Raw genomic sequence first — 27,831 nt, 5'->3', positions numbered from 1 at the left:
ACACACACACACACACACACACACACACACACACTGTCTACTAAAGCACTTCAACATCTGTTTGTGTTTTCAGGCTGGATGACAGTTTCAAAAGCAAACACCCATCTTCTGAAGCATATCAGCAATTTACAGAAATAGAAACTTCTGCTTTTGTCCATCTTTATTTAAGTGTGTGTGTGTGTTTGTGTGTGTGTGTCTCTGTGTGTGTGTGTGTGTGTGTGTGTGTGTGTGTGTGTGTGTGTGTTTGTGTGTGTGTGTGTATGTGTGTGTGTTTGTGTGTGTGTGTGTGTGCAGAGAGAGAGAGTCAAAACACATTTCTGTAACAACACAACATCATTCGTCTAAAATTATAGTTAGAAAAAGATATATGGCGTATGTTCGTACCAGAGACGTGTTATTGTGACCTCAGTTTGTCCTTAAAGGATTTTATATTTTCCAGATTGTTTTTGGTTGATTTGTCAAACTCAGACTGCTGAAGTCTTATTTTAGTTTTCTTTTTTTTATGATTCACATTTTATTTGAGTTTTCAGAAGATGATTACACAGTAAATGAATAAAGAAAACATATACAGCCGTATAAGAAAGAAAATGAAAACACAGAAATGCTTGTAAATACATACAAAATAAAACTAAATAAAGTAAATAAAACAGAATACAGAATAATACAATACAAGATTACACACAATGGTGCACATAGATATGAGAGCTTTCCTTTAAACCCGCCGACCTAAACTGCGGGTCACCGGCGTGAGACACCGCCGTTAAACTTTCGGCCCCTTCACGCGCTCCTGCGCACCTGCTCTGAGGGCGTGTCCAGGCTCGTGCGCTCCTGCGAGGCGCGGCGGCCTGTCTCTTTAAGTCGGTGTCAAAGCCGATTACCGCTGATCTCCGTCGTGATTCTGTTTTCACCGTCTGTTCCCGCAATCTATTTCTGTTTGGCGCTGCTGACGGTAACATCAGCTTTCTCGGTTTCATACGTTTTTCTTTTTTTTTTTTTTTTTTGCCGCCCGGATAGAAAAACGGTGTTCGGCTCGAGCGCCCGGTAACTCCTCGTCAAAGTTTGGAGCGTGGAGACGCCGTGAAGCGCTGCTGTGGTCTGCGGCTCCAGCTTGTTGGGAAAGCCCGCGATAAAAAGCCCCAAATCTGGCGAGCTGGTGAGAGTGATGTCCGCCGCGGACTCAACAACTTTTTCTACCGTCAGCCCGGATTACTTTCTTACTTTCCCCGCAAACGGAGACACTGACCGCTCTCTCTCTCTGGTATCCCTCCGCTAATATAACGGCAGAGACGGCGCGGCGGTGCTGTGATGCCTCGGGTTACTGTCTGAAGTTGGCACCAAAAAATAAAAACAAAATCCGGGTGAACGTAAAATGCAGAAGGGCGTGCGGTACAATGAGGGCCACGCACTGTATCTGTCGGTGGTTGCGCGTAAAGAGGGCACCAAGCGCGGCTTCCTGAGCAAGAAGACCACGGAGAACAGCCGCTGGACCGAGAAGTACTTCGCCCTCCACCAGAACGTGCTCTTCTACTTCGAGAACGACCAGAGCACGAGGCCGTCCGGGATATACCTGCTGGAGGGATGCACGTGCGAGCGCGCGCCGGCGCCCAAGGTGTCCGCCATCAGCAAGGAGCCCCCGGAGAAGCAGCAGGTGAGTCCCACTGCGCCGCACCGGGAGAGTCCACCACTTACAGGTTCACCCACACCTTAGTCTAAGGATGGAGGCTGCTGCTGAGCTGGTTTTTGATTTTGGTGATTTCTTTACCGACTTTCTCTGCAGTGATTTAGTGTTTCCTCCACCTCCTCAACAGTCTGTACTCCTGTCTGTCTGTCTGTCTGTCTGTTGTCAAGTTAACCAAGTGTAAAACTGCCAGGAACCCAAAATACAAGGAAATGGACGCAGGCGGCAATAAAAATGTACAAAATAGTGACAATCACTCAAAATGTGACTACAGAACAGTTCAAGGTTGTAAAAAAAAGTATATTTTCAGTATTAATACACACAAAAACAGCAGAAAAATGTAAAAAATAAAACCATAACACAGAGATTTTGTCACGTAAGTATTCTGAAGTTATTTCGATGGTCTATACAGACTGCACTGAGATGCTGTCAGCTGGTTTTCTCAGCTTGTCTGCACATTCAGTCATGTAATAGTAGAAATCTAATTCTGTACATGATGTTAACGTACTGCCTGCTTAGAGGTGTATTCATGGCGTAGCCTCAACTGTGAAATTGTGATGGTGTTACTCTGAGATCTTATAGCCTAATATTATTCATATCGTCACTTTGGAAGAGATCGCCTGACAGCTCATGGTCCCTGATTCACTTCACCTGAGGAGGTGTTTGCTGTGTCTGTCTGGAAAGTTCTTCTGTTCCTCAGTCTGACCTGATGGAGGAAACGAAACATGTCTTTTAATAAATCTATTGCAAGTAAAAGGACGGCGTGCAGGAGTTGTCTCTTCTCTCGCCTGTGGACATTTCCTCCCACGCACCCGTCTACAGGAAACTGAAGGTGTGCTTGAGCCTTAGCAGTGAGGTCTTGGAGAGTTTGCTGGACTGCACGGGACTGATTCTGTTAAACCTTCTCTGATGTTCACAACATCCGACTCTGAGATGTGTGGACAATAACGTCCTTTATTTAAGCTTGATCATTGAACAGAATTAGCCTTCATGAAAATATTTGTTCTGTGAAAACTAATGCTAATTTTAAACGACCCATATTCCTGTTTTTGCTGCTGCAGGGTGTGAGGATGTGTTTCATCCCGTCATCAGCAGCTGGCTGAATGTAGACCAGTGGTTATTTAATAAACTTGAGTTCTCTGAGGGGAAAAAAAAAAGCTGCACATTCAGATCCTGTTTATATACAAGCTGGATTATGTCAGTTAAATCTAATCTTCTCGTCGATATGCAGGTAATCTGTCACGCCTCGCTGGCCCGTTGACACCGTGACTCAGTCATGACTTGACATGAAGGAAAGGCAGTTTGTTGAGGTGTTTTCACCTGAAATCTCTCTCTCTGTTTGGCGGGATTATTAAGTTTTGCTCTCAGGTTTTGGCATTTTTATTGCAAAGTAAACGTCTGTATGAAAATTATTAGGGAGGACGTTGAGTCAGAAAGTTTTCATCATTATTGAAGAGAGTGTCCAACAGGGGAGGGTCTTTATTTTTGTCTTAGCCTTCCCTTGTGAGATCTGTTCTATGAAAAAGAGATTAAATAGTTCTTGTGTGCAGCGCAGCTCATAAAGGAGTCAGAACAACAATCCTGTCTCTGTGTTAAGAGCCTTATTTCATATCTAACAAGTAGCTAATACGACCAGTACTGTGTCGCTGCGGTACACGGATTCTGTTGGTGGTTTAATGTTGTCTTTAGCGAATAGCACATTGTTTTTACAATGAACAGACCTTCACTTTGTTCCGCATCATACCAGGAAGCAGAACTGATGTGACATCGATGTTCATGTCAGAATATGCAAAAATTAAACACTTTTTTAAAAACTCTGAATGAGTCTGCTTCGTCAGGACTGTGTCGATGTGGTTTGATCATAGTTGATTGTCACCAAACAAACTAGAAACCGTCTAATTCGAATGCGCCTCGCTTGATATACGACTTTTTGTTACACGTGCAACACTTTGTTCCCTTCAGCCTCTCAGAGCCGCTAGCGTGGCTGCAGACTCTTAGTCGTCTTTCGTGAAGGGGAGGGTTCAAAGAAAAACAAATAATCCTGGGGAGGGCCTTGCTTTTTTAGAAAGTAAAACAAGGTTAAGCCCCCCTCCCCACCCTGATATATAAGACTGTTGATAAAAGACAAACTTTAAGCTAGCTTAGATAAAAGTCTCAGAATTCGTCTATACTTGCACACGACACCTGTTATTTTTAACGTCTAAACATCCCATTAGAAGTTCAGTCTGGATGAATTTCCTTGTCTGTGCCATACATCTGTGCTCTCCCAGCACTCCCAGTTGAGACCAGTCACTGTATTATCAGCCCAGTCAGTCTTTTTCCATAGTCCTTTCTCCCGCAGAGAAACGCTCACACGGCTGCCGGTCTGCAGATAATAGTTTTCACTTATTATTAAGTGTCTGCAGGGCAGCCTTTACCCCCCCCCCCGCCCCGTGTTGTCACACATGACGGCATCAGTAGCAGGACGCAGAGGAGGACGTAACTCTGTAATCTGTTATTTACACTTGCACAGAGCAGTTTGTGCTCCAGTTTGACGGTTCCAAGAAACGACTGTAAAATGCAATAATGTGATGTTTGTCCCGTCACACAGAGCTTGTGTCGTTGCTCTCGGCTGAATCGTGTGTTGATGGAAAAGTAATTTCCACTCAGTAAAACAGGATTTAATCACGCTAACAGCAGTGGCAGATATTTTCACAACTTTAAATACCGAATTACAGACAAAAAGACCTGATAGGAGGGAGATTTTTGCATTATGGAGCACATTTTAGGATAGTCGATATTTGAGAAAATATACATGTTGGCAGTTTAACACATAGCAAGGAAACATTTCTGATGAGGATCTCTTTGGCAACTCCGTACTGCAGTTTATACCTATACAGTTATATCTGCAATAAGCAATTTTTTTTTTTGTCCAACTTTACATCTCTTACCCGAATATATTAAATTAAAAATCATATAAAACCGAGAAAAGATTGGAGAAGCTGGAGGCAGCAGATGTCTTTTCTTGATAAATGACTGAAACGATTATCGATAGGTTTTCTGTTCAACTAATGTTTGCCATATTATTTAATACTTTTTTATTAATGTTGAAATATGGAGCACGTTTTCTCTCCTGGAAGACGTTCTTAGTGTTGGAAGAGTTGTGTAAAGAATGAAAAAGAGAGCTTATTCTGACTTTCTGAGTGGTCACACCAGATAAACAACCCAAACTAGCTGCTTTAGTTGGGTTACGTGTTTGTAGCAGCAGATGCAAACAAACATAGCTCCTATAAAATAGCTGAATCAACTGTTTTAGTGTTAACATTGGGTTTTATTTTGATGTAACTGCCAGCGGTGGCGCATTTGCAGCCATTTTGCCAACTGGGAGAGGTCGTCGGTGTCAGTAGTAACAGATATCGGAGGCTGACGTGAACGTTGACGCGCTAGATGAAAAGTTAAGGGATCACTGAAGTTAGTCCAGTTCTGGCGGATGACAGACCGACAGCAGCATCATGAAAATCATACACGACACTAACTCATCATTATTGTCATTATCAAATAGTTGAACGAAAAGAAATGAAGTTGTTGCGAGTTGTTGCAGTGATGCTGTAACGCAGTTGTTCAGAAGTCGGCGTCGCAGTGCAGCTGACAGGAAGCACTGAAGAACCAGACTCGTGACACAAACGGTCGCTGTCTGATCTCCGTCTGATGAGGGCCACTCTCTGATTTTGACGGCGGGTTTTTAATGGAGCAACATTAAAGTCAGACAAAACATCAGAGCATCAAAGCACTCCTGTACAATTGATAACTTTGATGTCCACTCTCTTCACAGATCCTCTGGTAGCAACATTAATTATTCAGTCGCCTGTATCTGTGGTCCTAATAACCGTGTTCATTAACATGACTGTGATCTGGATATTGATCTTAATATGCTGAAGGTGCTTCTGTGTTCTTTTGTTCTCGTGAGCACAAGTCAAGATCTCATCCTCTTAAAGTTGCTTTTATCGTTTTTCACTTTGAATCTAAAGAGAAACGGACCACCGAGCAGTAAAACTGAACCACTACTTAATACTTAATGGTAAAATTTCAACGCCACTTAACTTTTATAGCATTGAAATATTTTACTTCCGCCTGGGTGAACTTATGTCGCTCCAATTCCTCTTTTTAAGCTCAGATTCAAGCATCCAATGTTCAAAAAACATATTTAAGCTGCTTGAATTCACATTTTTTAATTTAAAATTCAAGTTAGGTCCAAAACTCTAGTTGTTCTAATTAAATTTGTATTGGTAGATATTCAAAATTGGTAGATATTCAAAGTGGTCCGTCCAAAGAGATGGACGGACCACTTTCTGACAGTCCATTTCATGTTTTATTGCTCATTATGTGATTTGTTTAAAGTGTAAAATGTCCTTTATTTCTGATGAGTTCTGGTCGGAGGATGTGTAAAAGACTCGAGTTTTATGGGAGGAACCTTTTTATGGTGGCTGATTTTATTAGTAGAACTCGAGAGAGGAGACAACGTTTTGTTTGCAATGTAATATTAAATGTAATGACGTTTCACCACTGCAACTTTTTGTGTTGTTCTCTTGTCAGCCTGTGATGACAGGCCCCACCTGGACACCTAATGTTTTAACCAGTGAACACAACGTTACACATTGGATTAGTCCAAACATCTAACTGAGTTAAATAGGCTTTTAAATATGAACCATGAAACTGGGCTGAACGCTCAACACTTGTTTAACGTGTCATCCTCAGACATACTCTGTGAGAAGCTCCAGTTTAGTTCCAGTCTGTTGATAAGGTTGTTAAAGTCATGTGACGGTGCTGGAAGTTTATCTTCAGATCGTTTTTAAATGTCCAAAGTCATAATTAAACCTGCAGCAGAACATCATCATCACCTCCATCAAGTTGATACAGCGAATGTGTTAGCAAACCGATATGCTAACTAACTTATTTACATATACAGCAACATTAGCATTCATTTTGAGTCGTGTTTTTCACTCTTAATGTGTAATGTGTCTTGTGTTTGGTGCTGGGCAGGTAGTGTACAGTTGGTTTCTCAGAGAGCAGCTGCCTGCGGTGAGACTGAACCAAGGTAAAACCAAAATAATGAGCTGAAAGAAAGAGACAAGAAGTCACACTCTGTCTTCTGACCCATTGTTAATATAGAAATATTAGTAAAAACTAGCGTAAAGCACGGTGAGCAGGAGGTTGGAAAAAAACGTAAAAAGGGTCGGGCCAGTTGTGAAATCTGCCCCCCGCCCACCGTCGCTTTATGCTAATGGTGCTGCCCGCTATAGGCTAACTCATGTGTTTCCATGGTGATGAAGGTTGACGGTTGAAGTGGCCAGTGGCACACACAGTAAGGTGGTAACGTGGCGGGAACACCGAGACGTGACGTGAGAGGAGATTCATAGAGACATTTTAAAAAGTGTTGGTAGGAAGTGAAATAGAAACGGTAGAGGAGCTGAGTGATGGACAACAAGAGGACAAAGATTATAATGATGTTTTTAAAAAGAGAGCAGTGATGAATGTGTGCTTGATGAAACTTAGTATTTTTCTGGTTATGTGTACGTGTTTGAAATGTGTCCATTTTAAACCAGGGATTTCATAAATTACATTAAAGTGTTCTTGAATATTAAATACTGTGAACATGTAACGCTGTCAGTGTTTGTACTTGTGAGGAGACCATGTGGCGCTGCTCTGGGATGCTGCTGTGCTCGACTAAGAATAGCATCCTTGCTGGTCCTTTTGCCTGCAGTCGGTGTCTGAATACCAAGTCAACACAACTGCACCTCGCACACACACTCTGCTACACACTGCTGGTACCTGTGCTATTTGTAGCCTACCTTGAACTGTACTGTGGGTGGATCTGTCAGTCTGTCCTTCACTGAACGCAATACATGTGTGAAGCCGACCAAACGCCTGATCTCCAAGCTGTGTGTCAGGAGTGGAAATGTCCTGAAGCCATGTGGATATTTTAGGTTCTATGGAAACTACAGTTGTCCTCTGTGTGTGTGTTCATGCGTCAGGGACTTTACATAAGTGGTGTTAACATTGTCTTGTGAATAATAGATGTTCATTTACTTGAAACTGAACAATAATCTCACTGGAAACATAAATTGTCGGTGGATCATCAAGTGCTGTACGTATACATGAAGAAATGAAATGCATTCACAGTCATTCTATATGATTGTTGGAGTGAGGAGAGGAATACGTGTTTATACTGCTGGTATTTTTATCAACACCAATTGTTTTGGGGAAACGTTTTTGGTATGTGGATAATCTTCACTGGCAACTGTCTTCCACTGACGGAAGTGTTGAATCATGTGCAAGTTGTAGGTAGGAGGTCAGGAGACTTGGATTTGACTTTGAGTCCTGGGTTCGCATCCTGAGTTAGGTTTAGGCAACATAAGCCCTTTGGTGAGGGGAAAGCTCATAGTTTTGGTTAAATCTTAAAAAGTAAACAATGTCCTGTCTTATTTGTCAAATCACAGTCGAGACCACAATCTGTCCCCAGAACCCTCAAACATGGTGTGAACTTTGTCATCCAAGTCTTTTCATTTGAGGTGGCCTTATTGGCTTTGACTTATGTTAAGAAAAGACCAAAACCAACAATGTGTTGATTTCTCTAACCTGCCTACTCAGCCCACTGGACCCCACTGAAGATGTAAATCTTTAAAAACTGGTCACAATTGAATAATTATTTTTTTTTTTAAAGGCTGAATAATTTCCTAAAACAGCTGGTCACTGTAGTTTTTAGCAAACGTTACTCAAACAGCAGCAAACAGGAGGTGTGTTTATCTGGGACTATTTTCAGCGGTGGATGAATCCACAAGGAACATGTCACCCAGTTCCAGAAGGTAAAAGAGGCTAAAAATCCATAGAATTATAATTATATTATGTAATAATATTTGTTGCATGGTTTGAACAGTAGTACAACAGAGCGAGTCCGCGCTGCCTGAGAGTATTCAGTCTCAGGACATCAGTTTTTGTCCTCGGTGAGTGAAGAAGAGATGAAGCGAATGATTCGAGCACTGAACCCTCGTCCAGCAAGTTGCGTTGTAAGTGATGCCGAGTCTCAACCGCTGAGAGCCGGCTGCCAGTAGGAGCTGTCATATTTGTGTCTGTGCAGGGCAGACGGATGAGCTGATTTCTGTGACTGGACGTAGTGATGCTGAGTGCAGGGCTTAAAGCTCCCTCTGTCTCTCTCTCTCTCTCTCTCTCATTGTTATCCTCTAGCTTAAAGCAGGCTTGTGGTCGGGGAAGCTGCATTAGCAAAGCGAGGAGCTGTACGAGCCTTGATGGTTATGTAAAGCCCCCCCCCCCCCCCAACACACACACATAAACAAGCCCTTAAGCCTCTCTCTGGTCCGTAGCCGGCACACGCTAGCAAGTGTCTCTCACCCGCTTATCGTTACATCATTACTATACAGGCCTACTTTCTCCCTGTGGCGGCCTCAAAGTAAAGCATATTGTCAGATGTTATAATACAATGTAAAAATAAATATGCAGCAAGCACCAAAGTACTGCCTTCAACGTATATAGCTTACGTTTTGTTTGGCTTCAACAAGCAAAAAATAAATGATAAATAAATTAGATGGATAATTTATATATCGTCCATATTACTTTTTAATACATTTCATATAATTAGATGCAATGTTTAAAGACTACAGTAGTCTACAGAGGCCTAAATCTGTTTATTAGGAACAAATATTATATAAAATGTTTGTAGGTTTGTAACATTTCCTCATTAAAATGTCTAAAAACAACTGGGATATATTTTGTTGTACTTACATTATCCCAAATATTTCCAACAATGTTCAAATCCATAGAAATCACGATGAGGCGTCAGATCCCCTTTACCCCCCCCAAAAGGTTACATTTGCCACATAGCGTTAGCTAAAGTAGCTGCATAGGTCGTCAACGTTAACTTGCTAACTCACCATTAGATGAGTTGACTACACACGCAGCTACTGTAGCTAACGTTATGTTGTAAATTCAGTCATGGGGGAGCCCAGCGCTGTTATCCGTGGTCAAAACAATAAGTACAATGAATAAAATCAAAAGAGCACCAAAAGGAAAATAAAACCTGGACTTCCAACCACGAACTATCCAAATTCAAAAGCCACATTCATACAACCAGATTTCTAAGTGTATGTTTGGAGGTGTGCATGTAGCTACTAAAGTGGACCTGGCCCAGTCCCCCAAAGTAGATTAGTTAACGAGTTGGTGGGTTGATGTTTGAATGGTTTATGACAAGCTTCATTGTTATTCATGCGGCTGTCACAGTTTACTTAATGCAAGCCGTAAATAAAACACAAATCGGTTGAGAACAAAGCTTTGCATGAGAAAAATGTGATATTGTGTTCTGCAATGTGGAAGTTACTCATGCATAAACACATGCAGCATGTTCAGATATGTGCACATGTACTTTCTGAAGGATGTATACCCTGATGACAATGTCCAAGGGACCCCGAACAGGATAAGTGGGTATACAAAATGGATGGATGATTAAAATGACTGAAGTCCCTGTTGATCCAAAATGTTGCAGCAGGTGACATTAATCATTTGTCTTTTTCTTTAAAATAAAGTCATAAAGATTCAGCAGTCACAGCTGGCAAATTTTGCGCTTAAGTGTTAAATTATATAAGAACATAAAAGTAATTCTGCATCATATGAAAAACTAGAAATGACTGACGTTTGTTAGGAAGGTTGTATTATTTCTTACCTTTTGTATCTGGTTTACTAACCAAAGACTTAATTAGATCATTGATATTGGTCTGGCGACGCTGGAGGGGATCTGACGTGCCGTGACATGGCGGCTCGTCACTGTTGATGTGTTTTGACAGAGTGGCAGGACATGGTGGTATGAAGACAGGGTGGTCATCGAGGTTATAGCCCTGAGGCGTCGCAGCACTCGTGGAAGACATGACCCTTTCTTAGAGCTGCAGGAATGCTAGTACCTCCTGACCAGTAGCAGGCCACAGGAAGTTAACAGTTAGGGATGGTGGTCATAATACCAGCTGAAGCCTTCCTTCCAAAGTCGCTGTTTTATATTCATTACAGTATGAAAACCTGTCTTTCAGGTAATCCACTACAGTTAATAAACTAGCCTGATAATCAGACTAAAGCCCCATTCAGACAGGATTAACATTACAGGCTCTTCACTCTTCATCTCTGTAATTTAACTCATCGTTCAGGACGGCGTTTTAACCATCTGGAAATTACAGGATGTGGTCTGTAAAAGACATGAACGTTCAGCCAGACGAAGACGCTTCAGAACTTGCCTGAAAATCACAACATTTTTAAGTTTTCGTCAGTATCAAAGTAATCCAGTGATAGTTGTGTGTACAGCCATGGGTATACTGCAAGCAGGAACTGCTAAAGGCTAATTCAGCATACTTTAATGGCGCCAATCATTTCAGATCAGTTCAGTACTAAGTTAAGCCTACACAAGCACTGTTTACTGTATAATAGCTCAGCAGGCAACGATTTGCAACAGAGTTATCCGATTACGATTGTTTCTGTGGCTTTCGTGGTCTTTTAATAAGCTTTTAAGGAGGAAGTAAAGTATTGTGACTCACAGCTGAATAACAATGCACCAATGTTATGGATGTCCTGATCTGGGCACAGTCTATCTGCAAGGATCAAGTTACCGTAACAATTTAAAGTGGGCAGAGTAATGCAATATAATGCATTAGGCATTACGGTTGCAACAGCCACATTGCCAGCAGGAAGGATCGATCCTTACAGTCCTCATAACAACGCCAAGATTGAAATGTTGATATTGCAGTTGGCACTGCACAGCCCAGGTGCATTTAGCAGTTTAGACTATTAGAGTGCCGTGGCTCCACACTATATGTTATACGACTTATTTAATTTTGAATTTAATGTACTTACAGGCCCCTGTGAGTCAGTGCTTGTGGCATTAAAATGATTTAGGTGTTTATGTTGTTGAAATTAAAATGGCGGATGTGGCTTTGTAGAGTGAGTATATATGTATAAATGGGCCTGACTGAGTGATGGAGGGAAATACTGGAAGAGTCATCACTGAAAGTTGATGTGATGATGGGTAAATGACACTCAATCATTTTCCATTTAATAAATCAGGATGCTGAGTTTGCAAATTCATATCAGAGAATTTAGGGTTTGGCTTACGGTCTGTTGATATTTTATACTACTAACAAGTATTTTGTGTGTATCACAGCCTGATATATCTTCTTCCTCTGTGCCATAGAGCTCCATTGTTGCCCAAAAACTATTAAAACACACCAGTGAGCCGCACTGTTGCACTGGGTTCAGTCCCACACACACAACGTCCTGCTACCCCAAATACTCACTAGAGCACCAAATGTGGATTCATCCGCCGCTGGAAATAGTCCCTAACAAATGCACTATTTCCTCTGATTTGTTTGATTAAAAACTACACTGAGCAGCTCCTTTTTAAAGCCTTTTTAAAAATACAGTCAGGACGTCCGAAAATATTCACAATACTGCAACAGCCTCCATCTCATAGAAATAATAAGTTTTACAGACACTACACTCATGTTCCCACTTTTCCCGCTGTTAGTGAAATTATAAGTGAAAGTTTAAAACCATAAATGATGACCTGTGTGCTGTAAATCACCAGCACTTCTGCTCATTCTGACCTCAGGTTGAGGTGTATTGTACAGGGAATACCAGAGGAACAGTTGCTTTTGAAGAATTGTTTTGCAGGGAGTCATTTTAGAGATGTATTCCCATATTAAATGAAATTCACCTTTTGATTATTTTGCGTCTGTCTCTGATGCAGCACTACTTCCTGGTCATTTTTGGCCACGATGGACAGAAACCTTTGGAGCTGCGGACAGAGGAAGAGTCAGATTGCAATGAGTGGGTGGAGTGCATCCAGCAGGCCAGGTGAGAAAATACTCAGAGTATCTAGTAGTATATACGTTACTTCTCACATTAATATTTTACATTAATAAAAACATAAGATACGTTTATAAAATACAATGCATTGTGAAAGATTGAACCAGTGGGCCTGTTGTCACACACAAAGAACTAAAATAAAACATTTCCTCCAAGGATAAGTCAATCATCTCACAACCCCTCAGATTTATCTGGTGACCCTTTGGAGGGGCTCGACCCCTAGGTTGGGAACCACTGGACTAAACTAGCTGTATATAAAGTAGTTCAACTAGCTAACTGTATATATAGTAGTTCAACTACCTAACTCTATATAAAGTAGTTCAACTAGCTAACTGTATATAAAGTAGTTCAACTAGCTAACTGTATATAAAGTAGTTAAACTAGTTAACTGTGTATAAAGTAGTTAAACTAGCTAACTGTATATAAAGTAGTTAAACTAGCTAACTGTGTAAAGTAGTTAAACTAGCTAACTGTATATAAAGTAGTTAAATTAGCTAACTGTATGTAAAGCAGTTAAACTAGCTAACTGTATGTAAAGCAGTTAAACTAGCTAACTGTGAGTTAAACTAGCTAACTGTGTATAAAGTAGTTAAACTAGCTAACTGTATAAAGTAGTTAAATTAGCTAACTGTATGTAAAGTAGTTAAACTAGCTAACTGTATGTAAAGCAGTTAAACTAGCAAACTGTATGTAAAGCAGTTAAACTAGCTAATGGTATATAAAGTAGTTAAACTAGCTAACTGTATAAAGCAGTTAAACTAGCTAACTGTATATAAAGTAGTTAAACTAGCTAACCTTGTATAAAGTAGTTAAACTAGCTAACTGTATGTAAAGTAGTTAAACTAGCTAACTGTAAATAAAGTAGTTAAACTAGCTAACTGTATATAAAGTAGTTAAACTAGCTAACTGTAAATAAAGTAGTTAAACTAGCTAACTGTATATAAAGTAGTTAAACTAGCTAACTGTAAATAAAGTAGTTAAACTAGCTAACTGTATGTAAAGTAGTTAAACTAGCTAACTGTATATAAAGTAGTTAAACTAGTTAACTGTATATTAAGTAGTTAAACTAGTTAATTGTATATTAAGTAGTTAAACTAGCTAACTGTATATAAAGTAGTTAAACTAGCTCCACCTGGAGCAGCTACAACAGTAAAATGCTGCTCTAACATTGATGCATCAGTATTAACAGTCTAATCATGTCAGATAGAATCACATGTCAGTTACAGGAGACATTTTGATGCAGAATGCGTACTTTTACTTTTGATACTTTCAGTAAGATTTTGAAAGCAGCACTTTTACTCATAATGGAGTATTTCTATGTTAACATACAGTCATTTCATAAATTAAGGTGTTAGACAACTCAAACTGTTCTCTGCTTTCTTCTTGAGCTGATGCACATTAGACAGAACTACCAAGTGTTGTTCCATATGTGTTTAACATCTGTGTGTGTGTGTGTGTGTGTGTGTGTGTGTGTGTGTGTGCTCACACATGGACGTGTTCTGCTTGCAGCGGTTCACATTTAGGTCACACTGGTGCTGTATTGCTACGCTGGTTACATCACAGACTTGATCTCGCCGCTCGACCTCTATCTCTCTGCTCTCTCGCTCTGCTGCCGTCTTTCTTGTTTTCACCTGAACACTCAGTAGAAAATATGACGCACGTCAAACCACCTTTGTTTATTCTTGCGTGGTGACATGTTACTGTATGTACACCTGTACCAGTACATGTCAGGTTGTTGATTGTCTGACATTAGTCGTCAGATGAAGCTCCCTGTTTGAGTTGTAAACCTCTCCCGCTCTTCACCGTTTCTGTCCTTTCCCGCGCTCCCTTTAGTTACTCGGACGTCATCATCGAGCGTGAGATCCTGATGCAGAAGTACATCCACCTGGTCCAGATCATGGAGACTGAGAAGATCGCAGCCAATCAGCTTCGCACTCAGCTGGAGGACCAGGACACTGAGATTGAGAGGCTTAAAGCTGAGGTATGCATGAGTGCATCCACATCTGCGTGTGCATGCATACATAAATCCACATACTGCCGCGCGTGCACGCATGTGCACAGGCGCTCGGCTGCACTCTCAGATGGAGCACATGCAGATCAAAGCATGCAAATGCACCTGACATGATGGGAAAACACTGGAGTTTAGAGCGCATGTGTCTCTTAAATTAAAGCACAGCAGGGCTCCAGTGATTCCAAGAGCATTACTTCCTCATCATGCAACGACATATTTGTTGTTTTGAACCTCCGAAGTGGTGTCATGAATATTTTAACCTCTGTGCCGGTATGTTCACATGGAGACTGTTGTGCCAGATTGTAGTGTTGAACAAAGCCAAGGAGAGGATGCAGCCTTACCAGAGCAACCAAGAGGAGGAAGACCCAGATATTAAAAAGATCAAAAAGGTAAATTGTTGGTTTCGCGTAATAATGCGCAAATAAGCCGAGACAGAAGAACACAGACAGATACCTAGTGTGCTGTGGCTGTACAGGTGCAAAGTTTCATGCGTGGCTGGTTGTGCCGGAGGAAGTGGAAGATCATCGTCCAGGACTACATCTGTTCCCCTCACGCTGAGAGCATGAGAAAAAGGAACCAGATCGTCTTCAACATGGTGGAAGCAGAGACAGAATACGTCCACCAGCTCTCCATCCTGGTGAACTGTTTCCTGAGGCCGCTCCGCATGGCTGCCAGCTCCAAGAAACCTCCCATCAGCCACGATGACGTCAGCACCATATTCCTCAACAGGTATGATTATCTTCTTTTTGTCTTGTGTAACAGTGGATTTCTTGCAAATGCCTAATCTTCCAGTTCATACTTACAGTCAGAAACTCAATTCAGAGTGATGTGAGACCAGTTGTCCCTCTCTAGTGAGACCATCATGTTTCTGCACGAGATCTTCCATCAAGGTCTGAATGCTCGGATCGCCAACTGGCCCACGCTGGTTCTGGGTGAGTGCTGCAGAGCTGACAGTCATGTTTCAGCAGATTTAGTACAATTTGCATATGCATGACATAAAAAATTTCCTGAACTCCACATCTCCTGCCTTCCAAGTCACAGTATGGTTTCTGTAATGGCTCTGCAGAGAAACGGGTTTGAACACAGGTGACTCAGAGACAGACAGGACAATTAAAAGTTCACGTTTACTCGTGGTCCAGAAGTCAAAACCAGGCAGGCAGATCTGAGGGGCAGATTGTGCTTTCCAATCATAGACAATCTGGTTAATGAGAGTTAATATGCCAGTGTATATACTACAGGGCTGATGAGGGAAAGTGGGAACAAGTGTGCAGGTAAGGTGAGAAAAGCAGTTACTGCAGGGCAGGAGGGAGTGGCTGGATCTGAAGTGACAGGAGAGTTAGTCTGGCAAAACAGGTTTTCATAATTTCACTACAGTGCAAAAAAAAATCACTTGAAACACATTTGACATGTTTATCACATGTGGACGTCATTTCACGTGGAAACAATCTCAAATAAGCACGTGGACGTCTCACATGAAAGTAATTTAGCTTGTAATGTCACTGTGAAGCAGCGATGCTACATGTCAGACCTGAAGATGGATCATCTAAGTCAGCAGGATTCGTCCTCTGAGTATCATGAAGTGGTGGACTGACATGTTGCTAGCATGGCTAAGAAACATTCATCTATCGAATAGCAGAAACTCGTTCATCAGTTCATTGTCTGCTTGTTGTTTGTCACCTGGATGTGAATTGTTTGTGCACGTGATGCTTTCGGTGGTTCGACCAATTGTCAGATTTTAATTATCAGAGTGCCCTTAAACGTTTTCAAAATATCACTTCCTCACGTCGACATTACCACACAATAACATTATTTTAATATCATTTAACTTTTAAGATGCTACAGGGACAATCTAGTAGTTTACTGTGGTTAGTTAGTTATCAAAGCAACACGCATGAACTGAAACCAGCAGCTGCCCCGAAGGTTGGAAATCAGTCTAAAAACATATTGCATGTTGTGGAAAATGGCCGCCCATTGTTTTACTGTTGATGCTTTATATCTCAACGTTGGCATACGTTTTGTGTTTTCTTTTTCGCACCCAGCGGACCTGTTCGATATCCTGCTGCCCATGCTGAACATTTACCAGGAGTTTGTGCGTAACCACCAATACAGTCTGCAGGTGCTGGCAAACTGCAAGCAGAACAGAGACTTTGACAAGCTGCTGAAACAGTACGAGTCCAACGCCGCATGCGAGGGCCGGATGTTGGAGACGTTCCTCACTTATCCCATGTTCCAGGTACAAGACAACTTTGACGATTTGATGAATGTCTCATTGTGATCTTTTTTTGATAGAATATATTCAGACGAAGCCGTGTCACCGATGTCATGTGTGTTTTGTTCTGTATTTTAGATTCCACGGTACATCATCACCCTCCACGAGCTGCTGGCACACACGCCTCACGAGCATGTGGAGCGCAAGAGTCTGGAATTTGCCAAATCCAAACTGGAGGAGCTGTCGAAGTGAGTGTGTGCACATTTCATAGACATGAAGAGTGAGTGATTGGTGATAATGTCGATGCTAATGACGATCGGTCGCGTTGTCAGGATGATGCACGACGAAGTGAGTGACACCGAGAACATCAGGAAGAATCTGGCCATAGAGAGGATGATTGTCGAAGGCTGTGACATCCTGTTGGACACAAGTCAGACCTTCGTCAGACAAGGTGAGCTTCCTCTGCAACATCTGCCTCCCTGTCTCTCGCTTCCACTTTTCACTCACTCCTGACCGTCTCCGTGGCCAGGCTCTCTCATCCAGCTGCCGTCCAGCAGTGAGCGGGGCATGCTCAGTAAGGTCCGCCTGGGCTCCCTCTCACTGAGGAAGGAAGGAGAGCGGCAGTGTTTTCTGTTCACCAAACACTTCCTCATCTGCACCCGAACATCTGGAGGAAAGCTTCACTTGCTCAAGGTCAGCCTCACCTGTCCACACGTAACGCAGCTGCACATATCCAGAACAAAACATGTATGAAAGGGCTAAGACTAAAAAAAAAGGTGTTTTATAATAATAATAAAACAATTCTATAATAACCTCAGTGAGTAAACTCACTTAATACTGGAGCTACAGAACTTATGTTAATATGTAATAGATAAAAAGTAAATGTGAATAAAGTCACGTGGTATGAACAAAACTGAGATATGATATAGAAAAATATTATAATATTATAATGACAAAAGTAAAGTAAGTATTAACCCTATCAGTTGTTGCTACAGGGATATTACAGGAATATTATATATTATATACTGTATATTATTTCAGTAATTGTTCCACCAGCTCACTGCTGCACTGAAACCAGAGGCCTTAGTGTCGCACACAGCTTGTTTTTAGGTTTACTGATTATACTTAATGAACCGATTTAGTGATCTCTGAGAAGCACTGAATGCTGGGTAAAGATGCCATTGAAATCCTTAAAAAAAGATCTCATAGATGAAATCATGAACGTGTTTCAGTGCAAATCAAATGTTGAACTTTCTTTCTTTCTTCCTCCCCCACCAGCAAGGAGGAGCGTTGTCTCTGATAGAGTGCACTCTCATCGAAGAGCTCGACGCCAGCGACGAGGACTGTGAGTGTCTTTATACCAAATCATGTTCGAACCCTGATGTTCCTTAACGTCCACAGTGATGTTAACTGAGGCGTGGCCCGTGTGTTTACCTTTGCAGACAACGCAGCGGGTCAAGGCTTCAACCATCTGGAGTTCAAAATCGTGGTGGAGCCTCCGGACGGTCAGTCCTTCTCTGTTGTCCTGTTGGCTCCTTCTCGCCAAGAAAAGGCTGCGTGGACCAGCGACATCAGCCAGGTGAGCCGGACCGCTTTAAAGCTGTTGGATCGAAGCTTCAAGTCAAGCAGCTTTCTGATCCTGGATGTGCGACTGTGTTTCTCTGCTCTCTGTTTCAGTGCATTGATAATATCCGATGTAACGGCCTGATGACCAGCGTGTTTGAGGAGAACTCCAAAGTGTCTGTGCCGCACATGATCAAGTAAGAAAATGATGGTCTGAAGTGTGTATTCAAACTGAAGCAGTGAAGATTACATAGGCCTATAATGTCATTTGTCCCCATCTGTGAATATTTTGACTTTATTATGCAGATTCAAGTAACACATAGTACAGTTAACAAATGTAATGTAACTTCATATTGATTGTTGCTACAAACAGCAAAAATAACGAGATAAAGATTTGTTGAATGGAAGAATAGTCAGACCTTAATACCATGCAGGAAAATAATCGAGTTTTTAGATGTTAATGTATGTTTATCTTATGAAATGTTGATGATTTAAAGGATAATATTCTATATTTTTCTTATTGTCAACAAATCCCATGAAAAGACCAAAACCAGCAGTGAATGTATCTACTAACAAGTATTGTGTGTGTATCACAGCCTGATTTATCTTCTTCCTTCATTGTTGTTCAGAAACTATTAAAACTCGTCACTGAGACACACTGTTGACCTGGGTGACATGTTCCTTCATTACCATGAACACACACACACACACACACACACACACCGTCCTGCTGCCACAAACACTCACTAGAGCTCCACATGTGGATTCATCCGCCGCTGGAAATAGTCCCCAACAAATGCACTATTTCCTCCTGTTAGTTTGATTAAAAACTACAGCGAGCAGCTGTTTGAGGGAATGACTGAGCCTTTTTAAACATGAAACTATATATTTGTGAGGTGTTTTTAAAGATTTACATCTTCAGGAGGAACCAATGGGCTGTGAGCTGCGAGCCACAGACAGGAAGTGAGACAGGACTGAGAGACATTTGTTGACAATAAGAAAAAAACAAATGATCGCCAGCTTTATCCTTTAACTGAACTTGGTGATTTAACATAAACATGTTATTTTTTTCCCTTCAGGTCTGATGCCCGGCTGCATAAAGACGACGTCGACATTTGCTTCAGCAAGACGCTCAACTCCTGCAAGGTCCCACAGATCCGATATGCCAGCGTGGAGCGCCTGCTGGAGCGCCTGACGGACCTGAGGTTCCTCTCCATAGACTTCCTCAACACCTTCCTCCACACGTACAGGATCTTCACCACGGCTGCCGTCGTCATCGACAAGCTGGCCGACATCTACAAGAAGCCGTTTACCTCCATACCTGTCAGGTACACGTCACTACGTCAGACAGTTTGCACATGTTCGTCCTCTCCATTGTCCTTCCCTCTCCTCTCATGTGACACACTCATGCATGGCTGCCTGCAGTACATTCACTCTGTTCTTCCATTTCCACGTGTTCTGTTTGTTCTCCTCATTATTCGCCTCCTTTCTTCACCCTGCCGTACACTCCTCCTCCTCCTCCTCCTCCTCCTCCTGCTGTCACTGTCCCAGGATCGAGCAACATTCATGTGATCGCCTGTCCATCATGTCCCTCTGTCCTGACTACAGTCTGAAGATCACACAGCTTGCTCTGGACCAGTCCAAGTAAATACCATCAGCAGGACTGGTGTTTCACATGTACTAACATTTGTCAGAGGCAGAGCTACAGATCCACTCTTCCTCTGTCTCTCAGGTCTCTGGAGCTCTTCTTCGCCACCAACCAGGGCTCGTGGGCGACGGACCCCTTGAACAACAAATCCCCGAGGCTGTGCCGCAAGTTTTCCTCTCCTCCTCCTCTCTCCATCCCCTCTCGCACCTCCTCCCCCGTCCATAGCCGCAAGCTCTCCCTCAGTTCCCCGATCAGTACCAAAGCGGGAGCCTTGGACCTGTCCACCACCCCCCCCTCCTCCTCTGCAGCCAACTCCCCCACCTCCAGCCACAGTCCCTCCATCTCCTCTCCACCTCCCGGCTCAACCAGGTCCCCCTCTGGCTTTTCCTCCCCTCCGCCCACCGCCACGCGCTCTCCCAGCCTCCCCCAGGCCTCTGGGGTGTCCTCGCCGCCCCCCATCTCCACCAAGGCCCCTCTGGACCTCAGCCGTGGTCCCAGCTCCCCAGAGCTGAGCCCAGCTGCAGGGGAGGACGTCAGCGGAGAGCTGCCTCGCCTCGACGCCTTCTGTGGGAAGCTGAGGCGCAGCATCCGCAGGGGTTTGTAGCTGGAACACAAAAGCATATGATTCACACTCTGTCAGTCCCTCATGAGCAGCAGCACATGTGTGGGCACACGCCTCAGTGTCGACTCACACACACACACACACACTGCTGAGGTGTTATGAGACTTTACTTCTTTCACTTGAATTTCGAACATTAGTGCCATCTACTGTAAAACGTCAAAGTGACTTCATATTGTGATAGCCTGAATCTGATGTGTTTATTCCTAATATTATACTCCGGTCTGACACATCACCGATAGTGGCCTGCCAACCCAAACAGACCAGGCAACGAGAGGCATAAATGGGTCACCGTTACCCAACGGAGGAATAATCGTGCTCTTAGATCACCATCTGGCTACAGCTGACAGCTTGTTCACGATAAAAACAGCGGCGGAGCACTAGGTCAGAAAATCTGACAACAAATTGGAGAGCAGAGAAAGAAAAGGAAGAGATAAATAAAGCTGTTACATGGCAGACAGAGTGCCTCCTAAGAGGAAAATGACATATTGAATGGGTGAAATGGAGAGCCCTCCAGTAACACCCAAACACAGCAGCTTGTGACCCGGTGGGCCAGAGATGCACATGGACAACGCTGTCGAGCTCATTCAAACAGTAGACGGTCGATTTTATTATCCAGACGCAGTATTTTTAGATCACTTTTGAAACAAATATATGTGTTGTGTATTATATTTAACTTCAACTGTCGCGTATGTGTTTGTGGTTTTTATTGTCAACAGACACAATTCAGCGCTTAAAGCTGCACTAATCAATATTATACGAACACCAGAGGATTATCTACACATTTTGGCATCTTTCAGCTCGTTGTTTTGGTTTCATGGTCTGCAAATGAACTGTGCGGGCTGTCGCATCCCTCGACCATCTCAAACTATTCCCTCTTTGTTTCTGTCAGCATGTTGTAGGGCCTCTAATGCCACTAGACTGACACACAGAGCAGAACACAGAGCCTTGTATGGTGTTGATTATGCTTGTAATGGAGTATTTTTACAGTGTGGTATTAGTACTTTTACTAGTAAAGGATCTGAATACTTCCTCCGCCATCTGACTTGAACATGCAAACATCGCAGAAAAAAAGTAAAAGAAGTTCAGCATTAGAAGACAGAAATGTTCTCCACTGTCTTGTTACATGTTACAGATGTTTGAGGTGTGACCTTTTCTTCTCTAACAGCTGTCCTGGAGTCAGTATCTCTGGACAAGTTTCTTCCTGAATCACCAGCCAGCAGCGAGCCGGGCGACATGTCTCCCTGCCGCTCACCTTCAACACCGAGGCATCTCCGCTACAGACAGACCGGAGGTGTCCAAACTCTTTCTACATAACAGTGTGTGCATACAGAGCAGGCGCGTCTTTATGGTATTTCATGTCGTCTTTTTAATGTCTCCGGTTGCTTGCAGTCACATCAGGGGAGAACTCTCGCTGCACAATGTCACCGGCTTCAGCGTTTGCGATTGCCACTGCCGCCGCCGGGCATAGCAGCTCCCAGGGTGAGCACGGCAAGCCGTGAAGGTCAAAAGACACACAACTGAGGGAGGGAACTGTTGATGGCACAATTCAGTGGCTTTTAACAGGAAGCTAAATAGCAAGAATGACCACGGACGTTTTAAAATTGTTGGCCTAATGTTTGATTCTTTTTCTCCCAGGTTTTAGTAACTCTGAGAAAGTCTGTGACAAAGAATTCATCATCCGGAGAGCTGCTACCAACCGAGTCCTCAATGTGCTGCGACACTGGGTCTCCAAGCACTCCCAGGTGAGTCCACGACATCCCTATGAATCCTTACAACTTGATTAGCAGGACCATTTCCACACCGTCCAAAAACCACATTTGTCCAGTAGCCTCGAGGGTTTACAGACGACCCGAACCTGGACAGGGCACTTTCATCCCACCTGGAAGAGTCTGTTGTTGTGTCTGTTTTCATTGCCATCACCTCCTGTCACTCTCCCCCCCCCCCCGATGGAGGTGCTCTTTGCTCTGCGTGTCTTTTCTGCCACCCAGGAAGCAGGCGGAAAGGTCAGCCTCCTCCCCAGGGACACTAAACGGACTATCGTTTTCATTTAAGATTATATAAGATGCTATTTTTGTACCTGGATGTTGCAGCCTGAAAAGTGAGCAGATATTATTTGGTCCTATTGATAAACACAGTTCAGGGTCCATGTGGGCTGTGACCTCCAGTCGGTGACGGGAACAAACAACCGCTAATATCAGCAGCATCTCCATAACTTTAATTCAAAATCTAAAAGATCTGTTAAAAGCAGTAAATTAGGTTTTGGCAGTTTTACCCTCCATTTCTTTCTCTCTTGATCTTTATTTGAGTATTTATTGTATTTTTAATTACTTATTGGTCTATTTAAGACAATGCACATTCATAACCATTGCTGCAAATGCACCAGAGTTAATGTTAATGTCCTTTACAACAGAATAGAAGCTTAAAATGACAGTTATTGAGGTAATTTACAAGCATGCAGAGCAATAACTAAAAGAGTAGAGAATGATAATGTTATACAGGACGCAGTTATACTGCATTGTCAGATACTTTTTAAAACATGCAACACAGCAGCACATTATAAAAGACATGCAAGGCAATTGAATATGAATGTTGATAGAAATATGGAGTAAATACGACAACATTGTGCTGCGTTATTAGATACTAACTGAAACATGAAAAGCACATCGTCAGACTCTGATGGAATAAACAGAAAAGTTCCCCGTCCTCTTGTGTACTTACAGAACATATTTGTCCTGTTTACTTGATATCTATACTGAGCAGTAGTCGTCTGAAGCATTACCACTGCTTTGATTGTCCGTCAGCTGTGCGTCTGCTGTCGGTCTGTAAGCTGCGTAACAAAGAGGCGTGATCTTTTAAGTCCGGCTCAAACGCCACGCCACCTCCTAAATCTAAATCTGAAACAGGAAGGGGCACTTTGTCCCACCATCTAATCTGCACGTCACACAAACCACCAGATGACAGCTGGTGGTTTGTTTTGGTCGCTGTCAATCAAACCCGTTCAAACCGCATTTAAATTTGCCAATTTTCTGAAAATTCAGTTTAAATTTTTTCTCTACGTTTTTTTCTTAAAATGTTATTTTTATTTGATGCACTTTGTGGCCTCGCTCTGTGAAAGGTGCTAAATAAACTTTACTTCCTTTACCAATAATGGCTTCAGTGGACTGTACATTTCTAAAACATCTGGAACCAGAATCTCCCTTAATTTCCCTTTTTTTTTTTATCTGGTTGTATATTTGTATAGTTTCCCTTTATTTCTTTACTTCTGTTTTGTCTGAAATGCACCAGCTGAGTCTGAATGTCCTCCAGAGGGCATCCTCTACACGTGCACTGAAGTCTGAGGCTGAACGTGATGAGAGCAACGTTTGGGGCTCAGGGAGTTTGGGTGGAAACTATTTTTGAAATAAATATACAAATCTGCATATTTGTCACATCCATTATATTGCAAATAATTCAAATAGAATAATTATCGTCGATATGAAGCAAAATGTCTTTGAATAATCACGTCATGGACTTCTAACCGTGACTCGGCTGTAAACGTGTATAAACGTGTTCCTCCATCAGGACTTTGACATGAACAGCGAGCTGAAGATGGGGGTCATCGGTCTCCTGGAAGAGGTGCTGCGAGATCCAGACCTGCTGCAACAGGAGAGGAAAGCAACAACAAACATATTAAGGTGCACAGTCCGCACACAAAAACAATAATAATTAAATTATTTATATATCTGTTGTTTAGTGTCGGTCATCCTGCGTATTTTAGATTTGTATTTGTTTTCCACTTGGATGATTTTTTTCCTGCATGTTTCATAACGTGAAACCGTTGAAAAAAAGGTGGTATGAACTTTTCAAAAGATCATATGCAAATAAATTAAAGTATATGTTGATATTTACCTGAATATTAACACCTGTAACCTTTGGATCTTGTGTATTATTATTGTTGTTATTATTGTAGTAACAGGGTCTGTTTTGCTCTTCAGTGCCCTTTCTCAAGAAGAACAAGACGATGCCCAACTGAAGATAGAGGATATATTACAAATGGTCAGTATTACCAACTGTATGTACCAACTAATATAAGTATAAGTACTTAACAGACGGGATTTTATAATGGAAGTTTATTCTGAGTACATTTTGAAGCCATTGTTGGACTAATTTATCTGCAGAAAAGCTGCCCGCTGCTTCACTTCATTGTGGTAAGAATGTTGTTGTACTGAAGAAGACCCACCAGCTGTACAGTAGTTAGTACTCAGTGGTACTGTGTATTGTGGTGAGAACCCAGTCATAGGAGGAGTCTCAGTATGTGGAGTTATCTTGGTGTGTGTGTGTGTGTGTGGTTCTGTAGTTCTTTTGAAAGTCTGGACTACAAATAGTTTGTGTGTGTGTTTGTAGGCGGAGAGTCCGAAGGCCGAGTGTTTCGAGTCTCTCTCAGCCATGGAACTGGCCGAACAGATCACTCTACTGGACCACATCGTGTTCAGGAGTATTCCCTATGAGTGAGTACACCGTCCAGTACGAGTGTTGTATATTACAGAACATTGTATAAGACCTTTGCAGGTCTGTCATTTCCAAATCCTTCCCCTGAAGGTCTCCTGTGTAGTTGGCTGATTGTTATTGGTAAAATAAATCAAGCATACCAAGCAAAAAGTAAAAGTAGGAGTATCAATAACTTCCAAGGAAATTATCCAGATCATGTTAATAATCATATTTTATTTTGTAAGGTCCTTATCTGCAAAGTAAATAGTAACTATAGATCTCAAATTTAAAGTGTAAGCAGTGTAAAGGAGAAAGATATATCTCTACATGGTACTTAGTTACTATCCACCACGTAACAGACTGAAGACTTGTTTGGCTTGTCAGGTTAAGAACCAGTACAGTCCAGTTCAGTGCAGGTCAGTTTAGTGAAGAACCAGTACAGAGCAGGTCATGACATTGCGGTCTGTCTGACGCTGAACGTCTCTGATCCTGCAGGGAGTTCCTCGGTCAGGGCTGGATGAAGGTGGACAAGATGGACCGGACTCCGTACATCATGAAGACCAGCCAGCACTTTAATGATGTAAGACTTAAATAGTCTTTGTTCTCCAGATTCTCACACAATAATCAGTTAATTAGATAATGAATTGTTAGTTTCAACCTACGACGGTCGTGACGTTCAGTTGCTGAAGCGGTTTTAGAGACGTGTTGATTCTGAGACGTCTGAGTTGTAGTGCGTTAAACAGAAATTCTAACTATAACTTACAGCCAAAATATCAGAAGCAGCTCTCAGTATATTAAACTGCAATTCATCAGCACTATAAACTACCGCAAAGTGACCATAAAGTTGAATGGACGCCTCTCTAAACAGTTTCAGCAACATTCATTTTAGCTCGGTGTTCCTAATGAACTGGTGAAAAGTCCTTTGTTGACGTTAACGTAGAAGTCTCCCTCTCTCCCCGTCTCCACAGATGAGTAACCTGGTGGCGTCTCAGATAATGACCCACACTGACGTGGGCTCCAGGGCCAGCTCCATAGAGAAGTGGCTGGCAGTGGCTGATATCTGTCGCTGCCTCAACAACTACAACGGGGTGCTGGAGATCACCTCTGCTCTCAACCGCAGCGCCATCTACAGGCTGAAGAAGACCTGGGCAAAAGTCTGCAAACAGGTTGGAATCCATTCATTTAGCAGGTTGTTAAAAATAAAACCTACTGACTCTCTGATGATCGGTCTTTCTTTGTGGTTTTTTCAGACGAAGGCACTCATGGACCGGCTGCAGAAGACGGTGTCATCAGAAGGGAGGTTCAAGAACCTCCGAGAGACGCTGAAAAAGTAAATAATTACAAGAGAAAAATAGAAAATATAGTGGTAAATGTTTAAACCCAGTTTTTAAAAACAGTCTTAATGTTTGCGCTGTTTATTTGTGTTTGTAGCTGTAACCCTCCATGCGTCCCATACCTGGGCATGTACCTCACTGACCTGGCTTTCATTGAGGAGGGAACACCCAACTTCACGGAGGAGGGCCTGGTTAACTTCTCCAAGATGAGGATGGTAAAGATTTACTCTTCCCCTGCTCCCGTTCTTTTATAATCCTTATTAAAGACGCCTCTAATGAACAAAAGCTTTTCCTGAACCAAAACACGACAGCTGAAGTGGGAGGACTTGATTAAACGGTGTGTTTCTGTTCTAACGTACGCTGCAGTCGTTAGCGAAGTCGCTGCTAACAAAGTTAGCTTGTAAATGCACTTACCAGAAAAAATTAACAGTCGACTTCTGTGTTTTAGTACAAAGGAACGCCTCTATCCTGATTGACAGGTAGCCACGCCCTAAAGCATACCCTTTATACTCTAAATGGGACCATCATTCACTAAATGAACATCATGCTGTGTTGAAGAAGACTTGAGACCATAAACTCATGAGGAAAATGTTCACTGAGGTAATAAATCAAGAGAGAAGTCGGGTCATTTTCTCATAGACTTCTACACAATCTGACTGACGCAGTGTGCTCGCCCCCTGCTGGCCATTAGAAAGAATGCAGGTTTAAGGCACTTGTTCTTGAGCTTTGCAGTATTCTCCTGAACACCAGGGGGCGTATAAAAGAAAGCATTCTGTGAATAAGCATGAACTCAACGAGTGTTAGAAACCAACATGGCTGCTCTGGAGCTTGTTGTTGCTGAGGAAGAACTGATCCATTTTTATCTCTTAAATGTGGCGTTGATCTCTCCCCACGAGTCGAGGACCATGTGGCCGTCCCTGTGGTCTCTCACGGAAGCTTGTTGAGGCGCTTGTAAAGACGTCGCTGCTCGGCCGGTCGACCTTCGAAGGCGTCCGTGTTGAGATGAAATGCTCGGCCCGCGTCGCCACGGTGCAACAACTTAGAGGCGTGTGACCAAGCGGCGATTAACTGTGTTTTCTGCTCTCTCAGATTTCTCACATTATCCGGGAGATTCGTCAGTTCCAGCAAGCGCCCTACAGGATAGAGCACCAGCCCAAGGTGTGTCTGATGAAATGCACTCCGCTGCCTTTACCCTTAAATAATCTGTGCAACATGAAGCGAAGTGGAATTCAACCATTTAACACAAAGTATTTTGTCTGTCTGGTCTGCCCCCCCCCCCCTCCAGGTGACCCAGTTCCTCCTGGATAAGACACTAGTGATGGATGAAGACACCCTCTACGAGCTCTCGCTGAAGATCGAACCCCGAGTGCCGCCTGGCTGATTCTAACTTCATTCCACACACGAAC

General features: G+C 42.6%; 1 protein-coding gene across 6 annotated transcripts; it reads left to right on the top strand.

The window, feature by feature from the left end:
* The first annotated feature begins 1,369 nt into the window (after positions 1 to 1,369).
* Positions 1,370 to 27,831, top strand: rasgrf2a (Ras protein-specific guanine nucleotide-releasing factor 2a). Of its 6 annotated transcripts, XM_070924401.1 has the most exons (31): positions 1,370 to 1,609; positions 8,442 to 8,451; positions 8,936 to 8,964; positions 10,142 to 10,150; positions 12,453 to 12,559; positions 14,405 to 14,552; positions 14,882 to 14,971; positions 15,058 to 15,311; positions 15,435 to 15,514; positions 16,622 to 16,815; positions 16,930 to 17,039; positions 17,124 to 17,242; positions 17,321 to 17,484; positions 18,070 to 18,136; positions 18,234 to 18,370; positions 18,469 to 18,551; positions 19,434 to 19,682; positions 20,087 to 20,281; positions 20,372 to 20,598; positions 21,790 to 21,915; positions 22,014 to 22,103; positions 22,260 to 22,366; positions 24,186 to 24,298; positions 24,599 to 24,659; positions 25,008 to 25,111; positions 25,587 to 25,671; positions 26,060 to 26,257; positions 26,342 to 26,421; positions 26,523 to 26,640; positions 27,515 to 27,583; positions 27,711 to 27,831. In XM_070924401.1, the coding sequence occupies exons 1-31, from the start codon at positions 1,370 to 1,372 to the stop codon at positions 27,804 to 27,806; spliced, it is 3,759 nt and encodes a 1,252-aa protein (XP_070780502.1). In that variant the 3' UTR covers positions 27,807 to 27,831. The 6 variants fall into 6 exon arrangements, with proteins under 6 accessions (XP_070780502.1, XP_070780499.1, XP_070780498.1 ...); XM_070924398.1 differs by lacking the exons at positions 8,442 to 8,451; positions 8,936 to 8,964; positions 10,142 to 10,150 and adding exons at positions 19,906 to 19,998; positions 21,957 to 21,963 and having other exon boundaries at positions 1,370 to 1,648; positions 20,087 to 20,361; positions 20,461 to 20,598; positions 21,790 to 21,917; positions 22,023 to 22,103; XM_070924397.1 differs by lacking the exons at positions 8,442 to 8,451; positions 8,936 to 8,964; positions 10,142 to 10,150 and adding an exon at positions 19,906 to 19,998 and having other exon boundaries at positions 1,370 to 1,648; positions 20,087 to 20,371; positions 20,462 to 20,598.

The sequence above is a fragment of the Enoplosus armatus genome, chromosome 18 (genome assembly GCF_043641665.1).
Source record: "Enoplosus armatus isolate fEnoArm2 chromosome 18, fEnoArm2.hap1, whole genome shotgun sequence".
NCBI lineage: Eukaryota > Metazoa > Chordata > Actinopteri > Centrarchiformes > Enoplosidae > Enoplosus > Enoplosus armatus.
Note: the sequence above shows the minus strand (reverse complement) of the source record. Positions and strands in the feature narration are given on the sequence as shown.

Coding starts and splice junctions, on each gene's coding strand:
- rasgrf2a (XM_070924395.1), top strand. CDS start 1,370: ATGCAGAAGGGCGTGCGGTACAATGAGGGCCACGCACTGTATCTGTCG. Junction 14,553..14,881: donor TTGAGAGGCTTAAAGCTGAG/GTATGCATGAGT, acceptor CTGTTGTGCCAG/ATTGTAGTGTTGAACAAAGC. Junction 25,112..25,586: donor TTCAGGAGTATTCCCTATGA/GTGAGTACACCG, acceptor CTGATCCTGCAG/GGAGTTCCTCGGTCAGGGCT.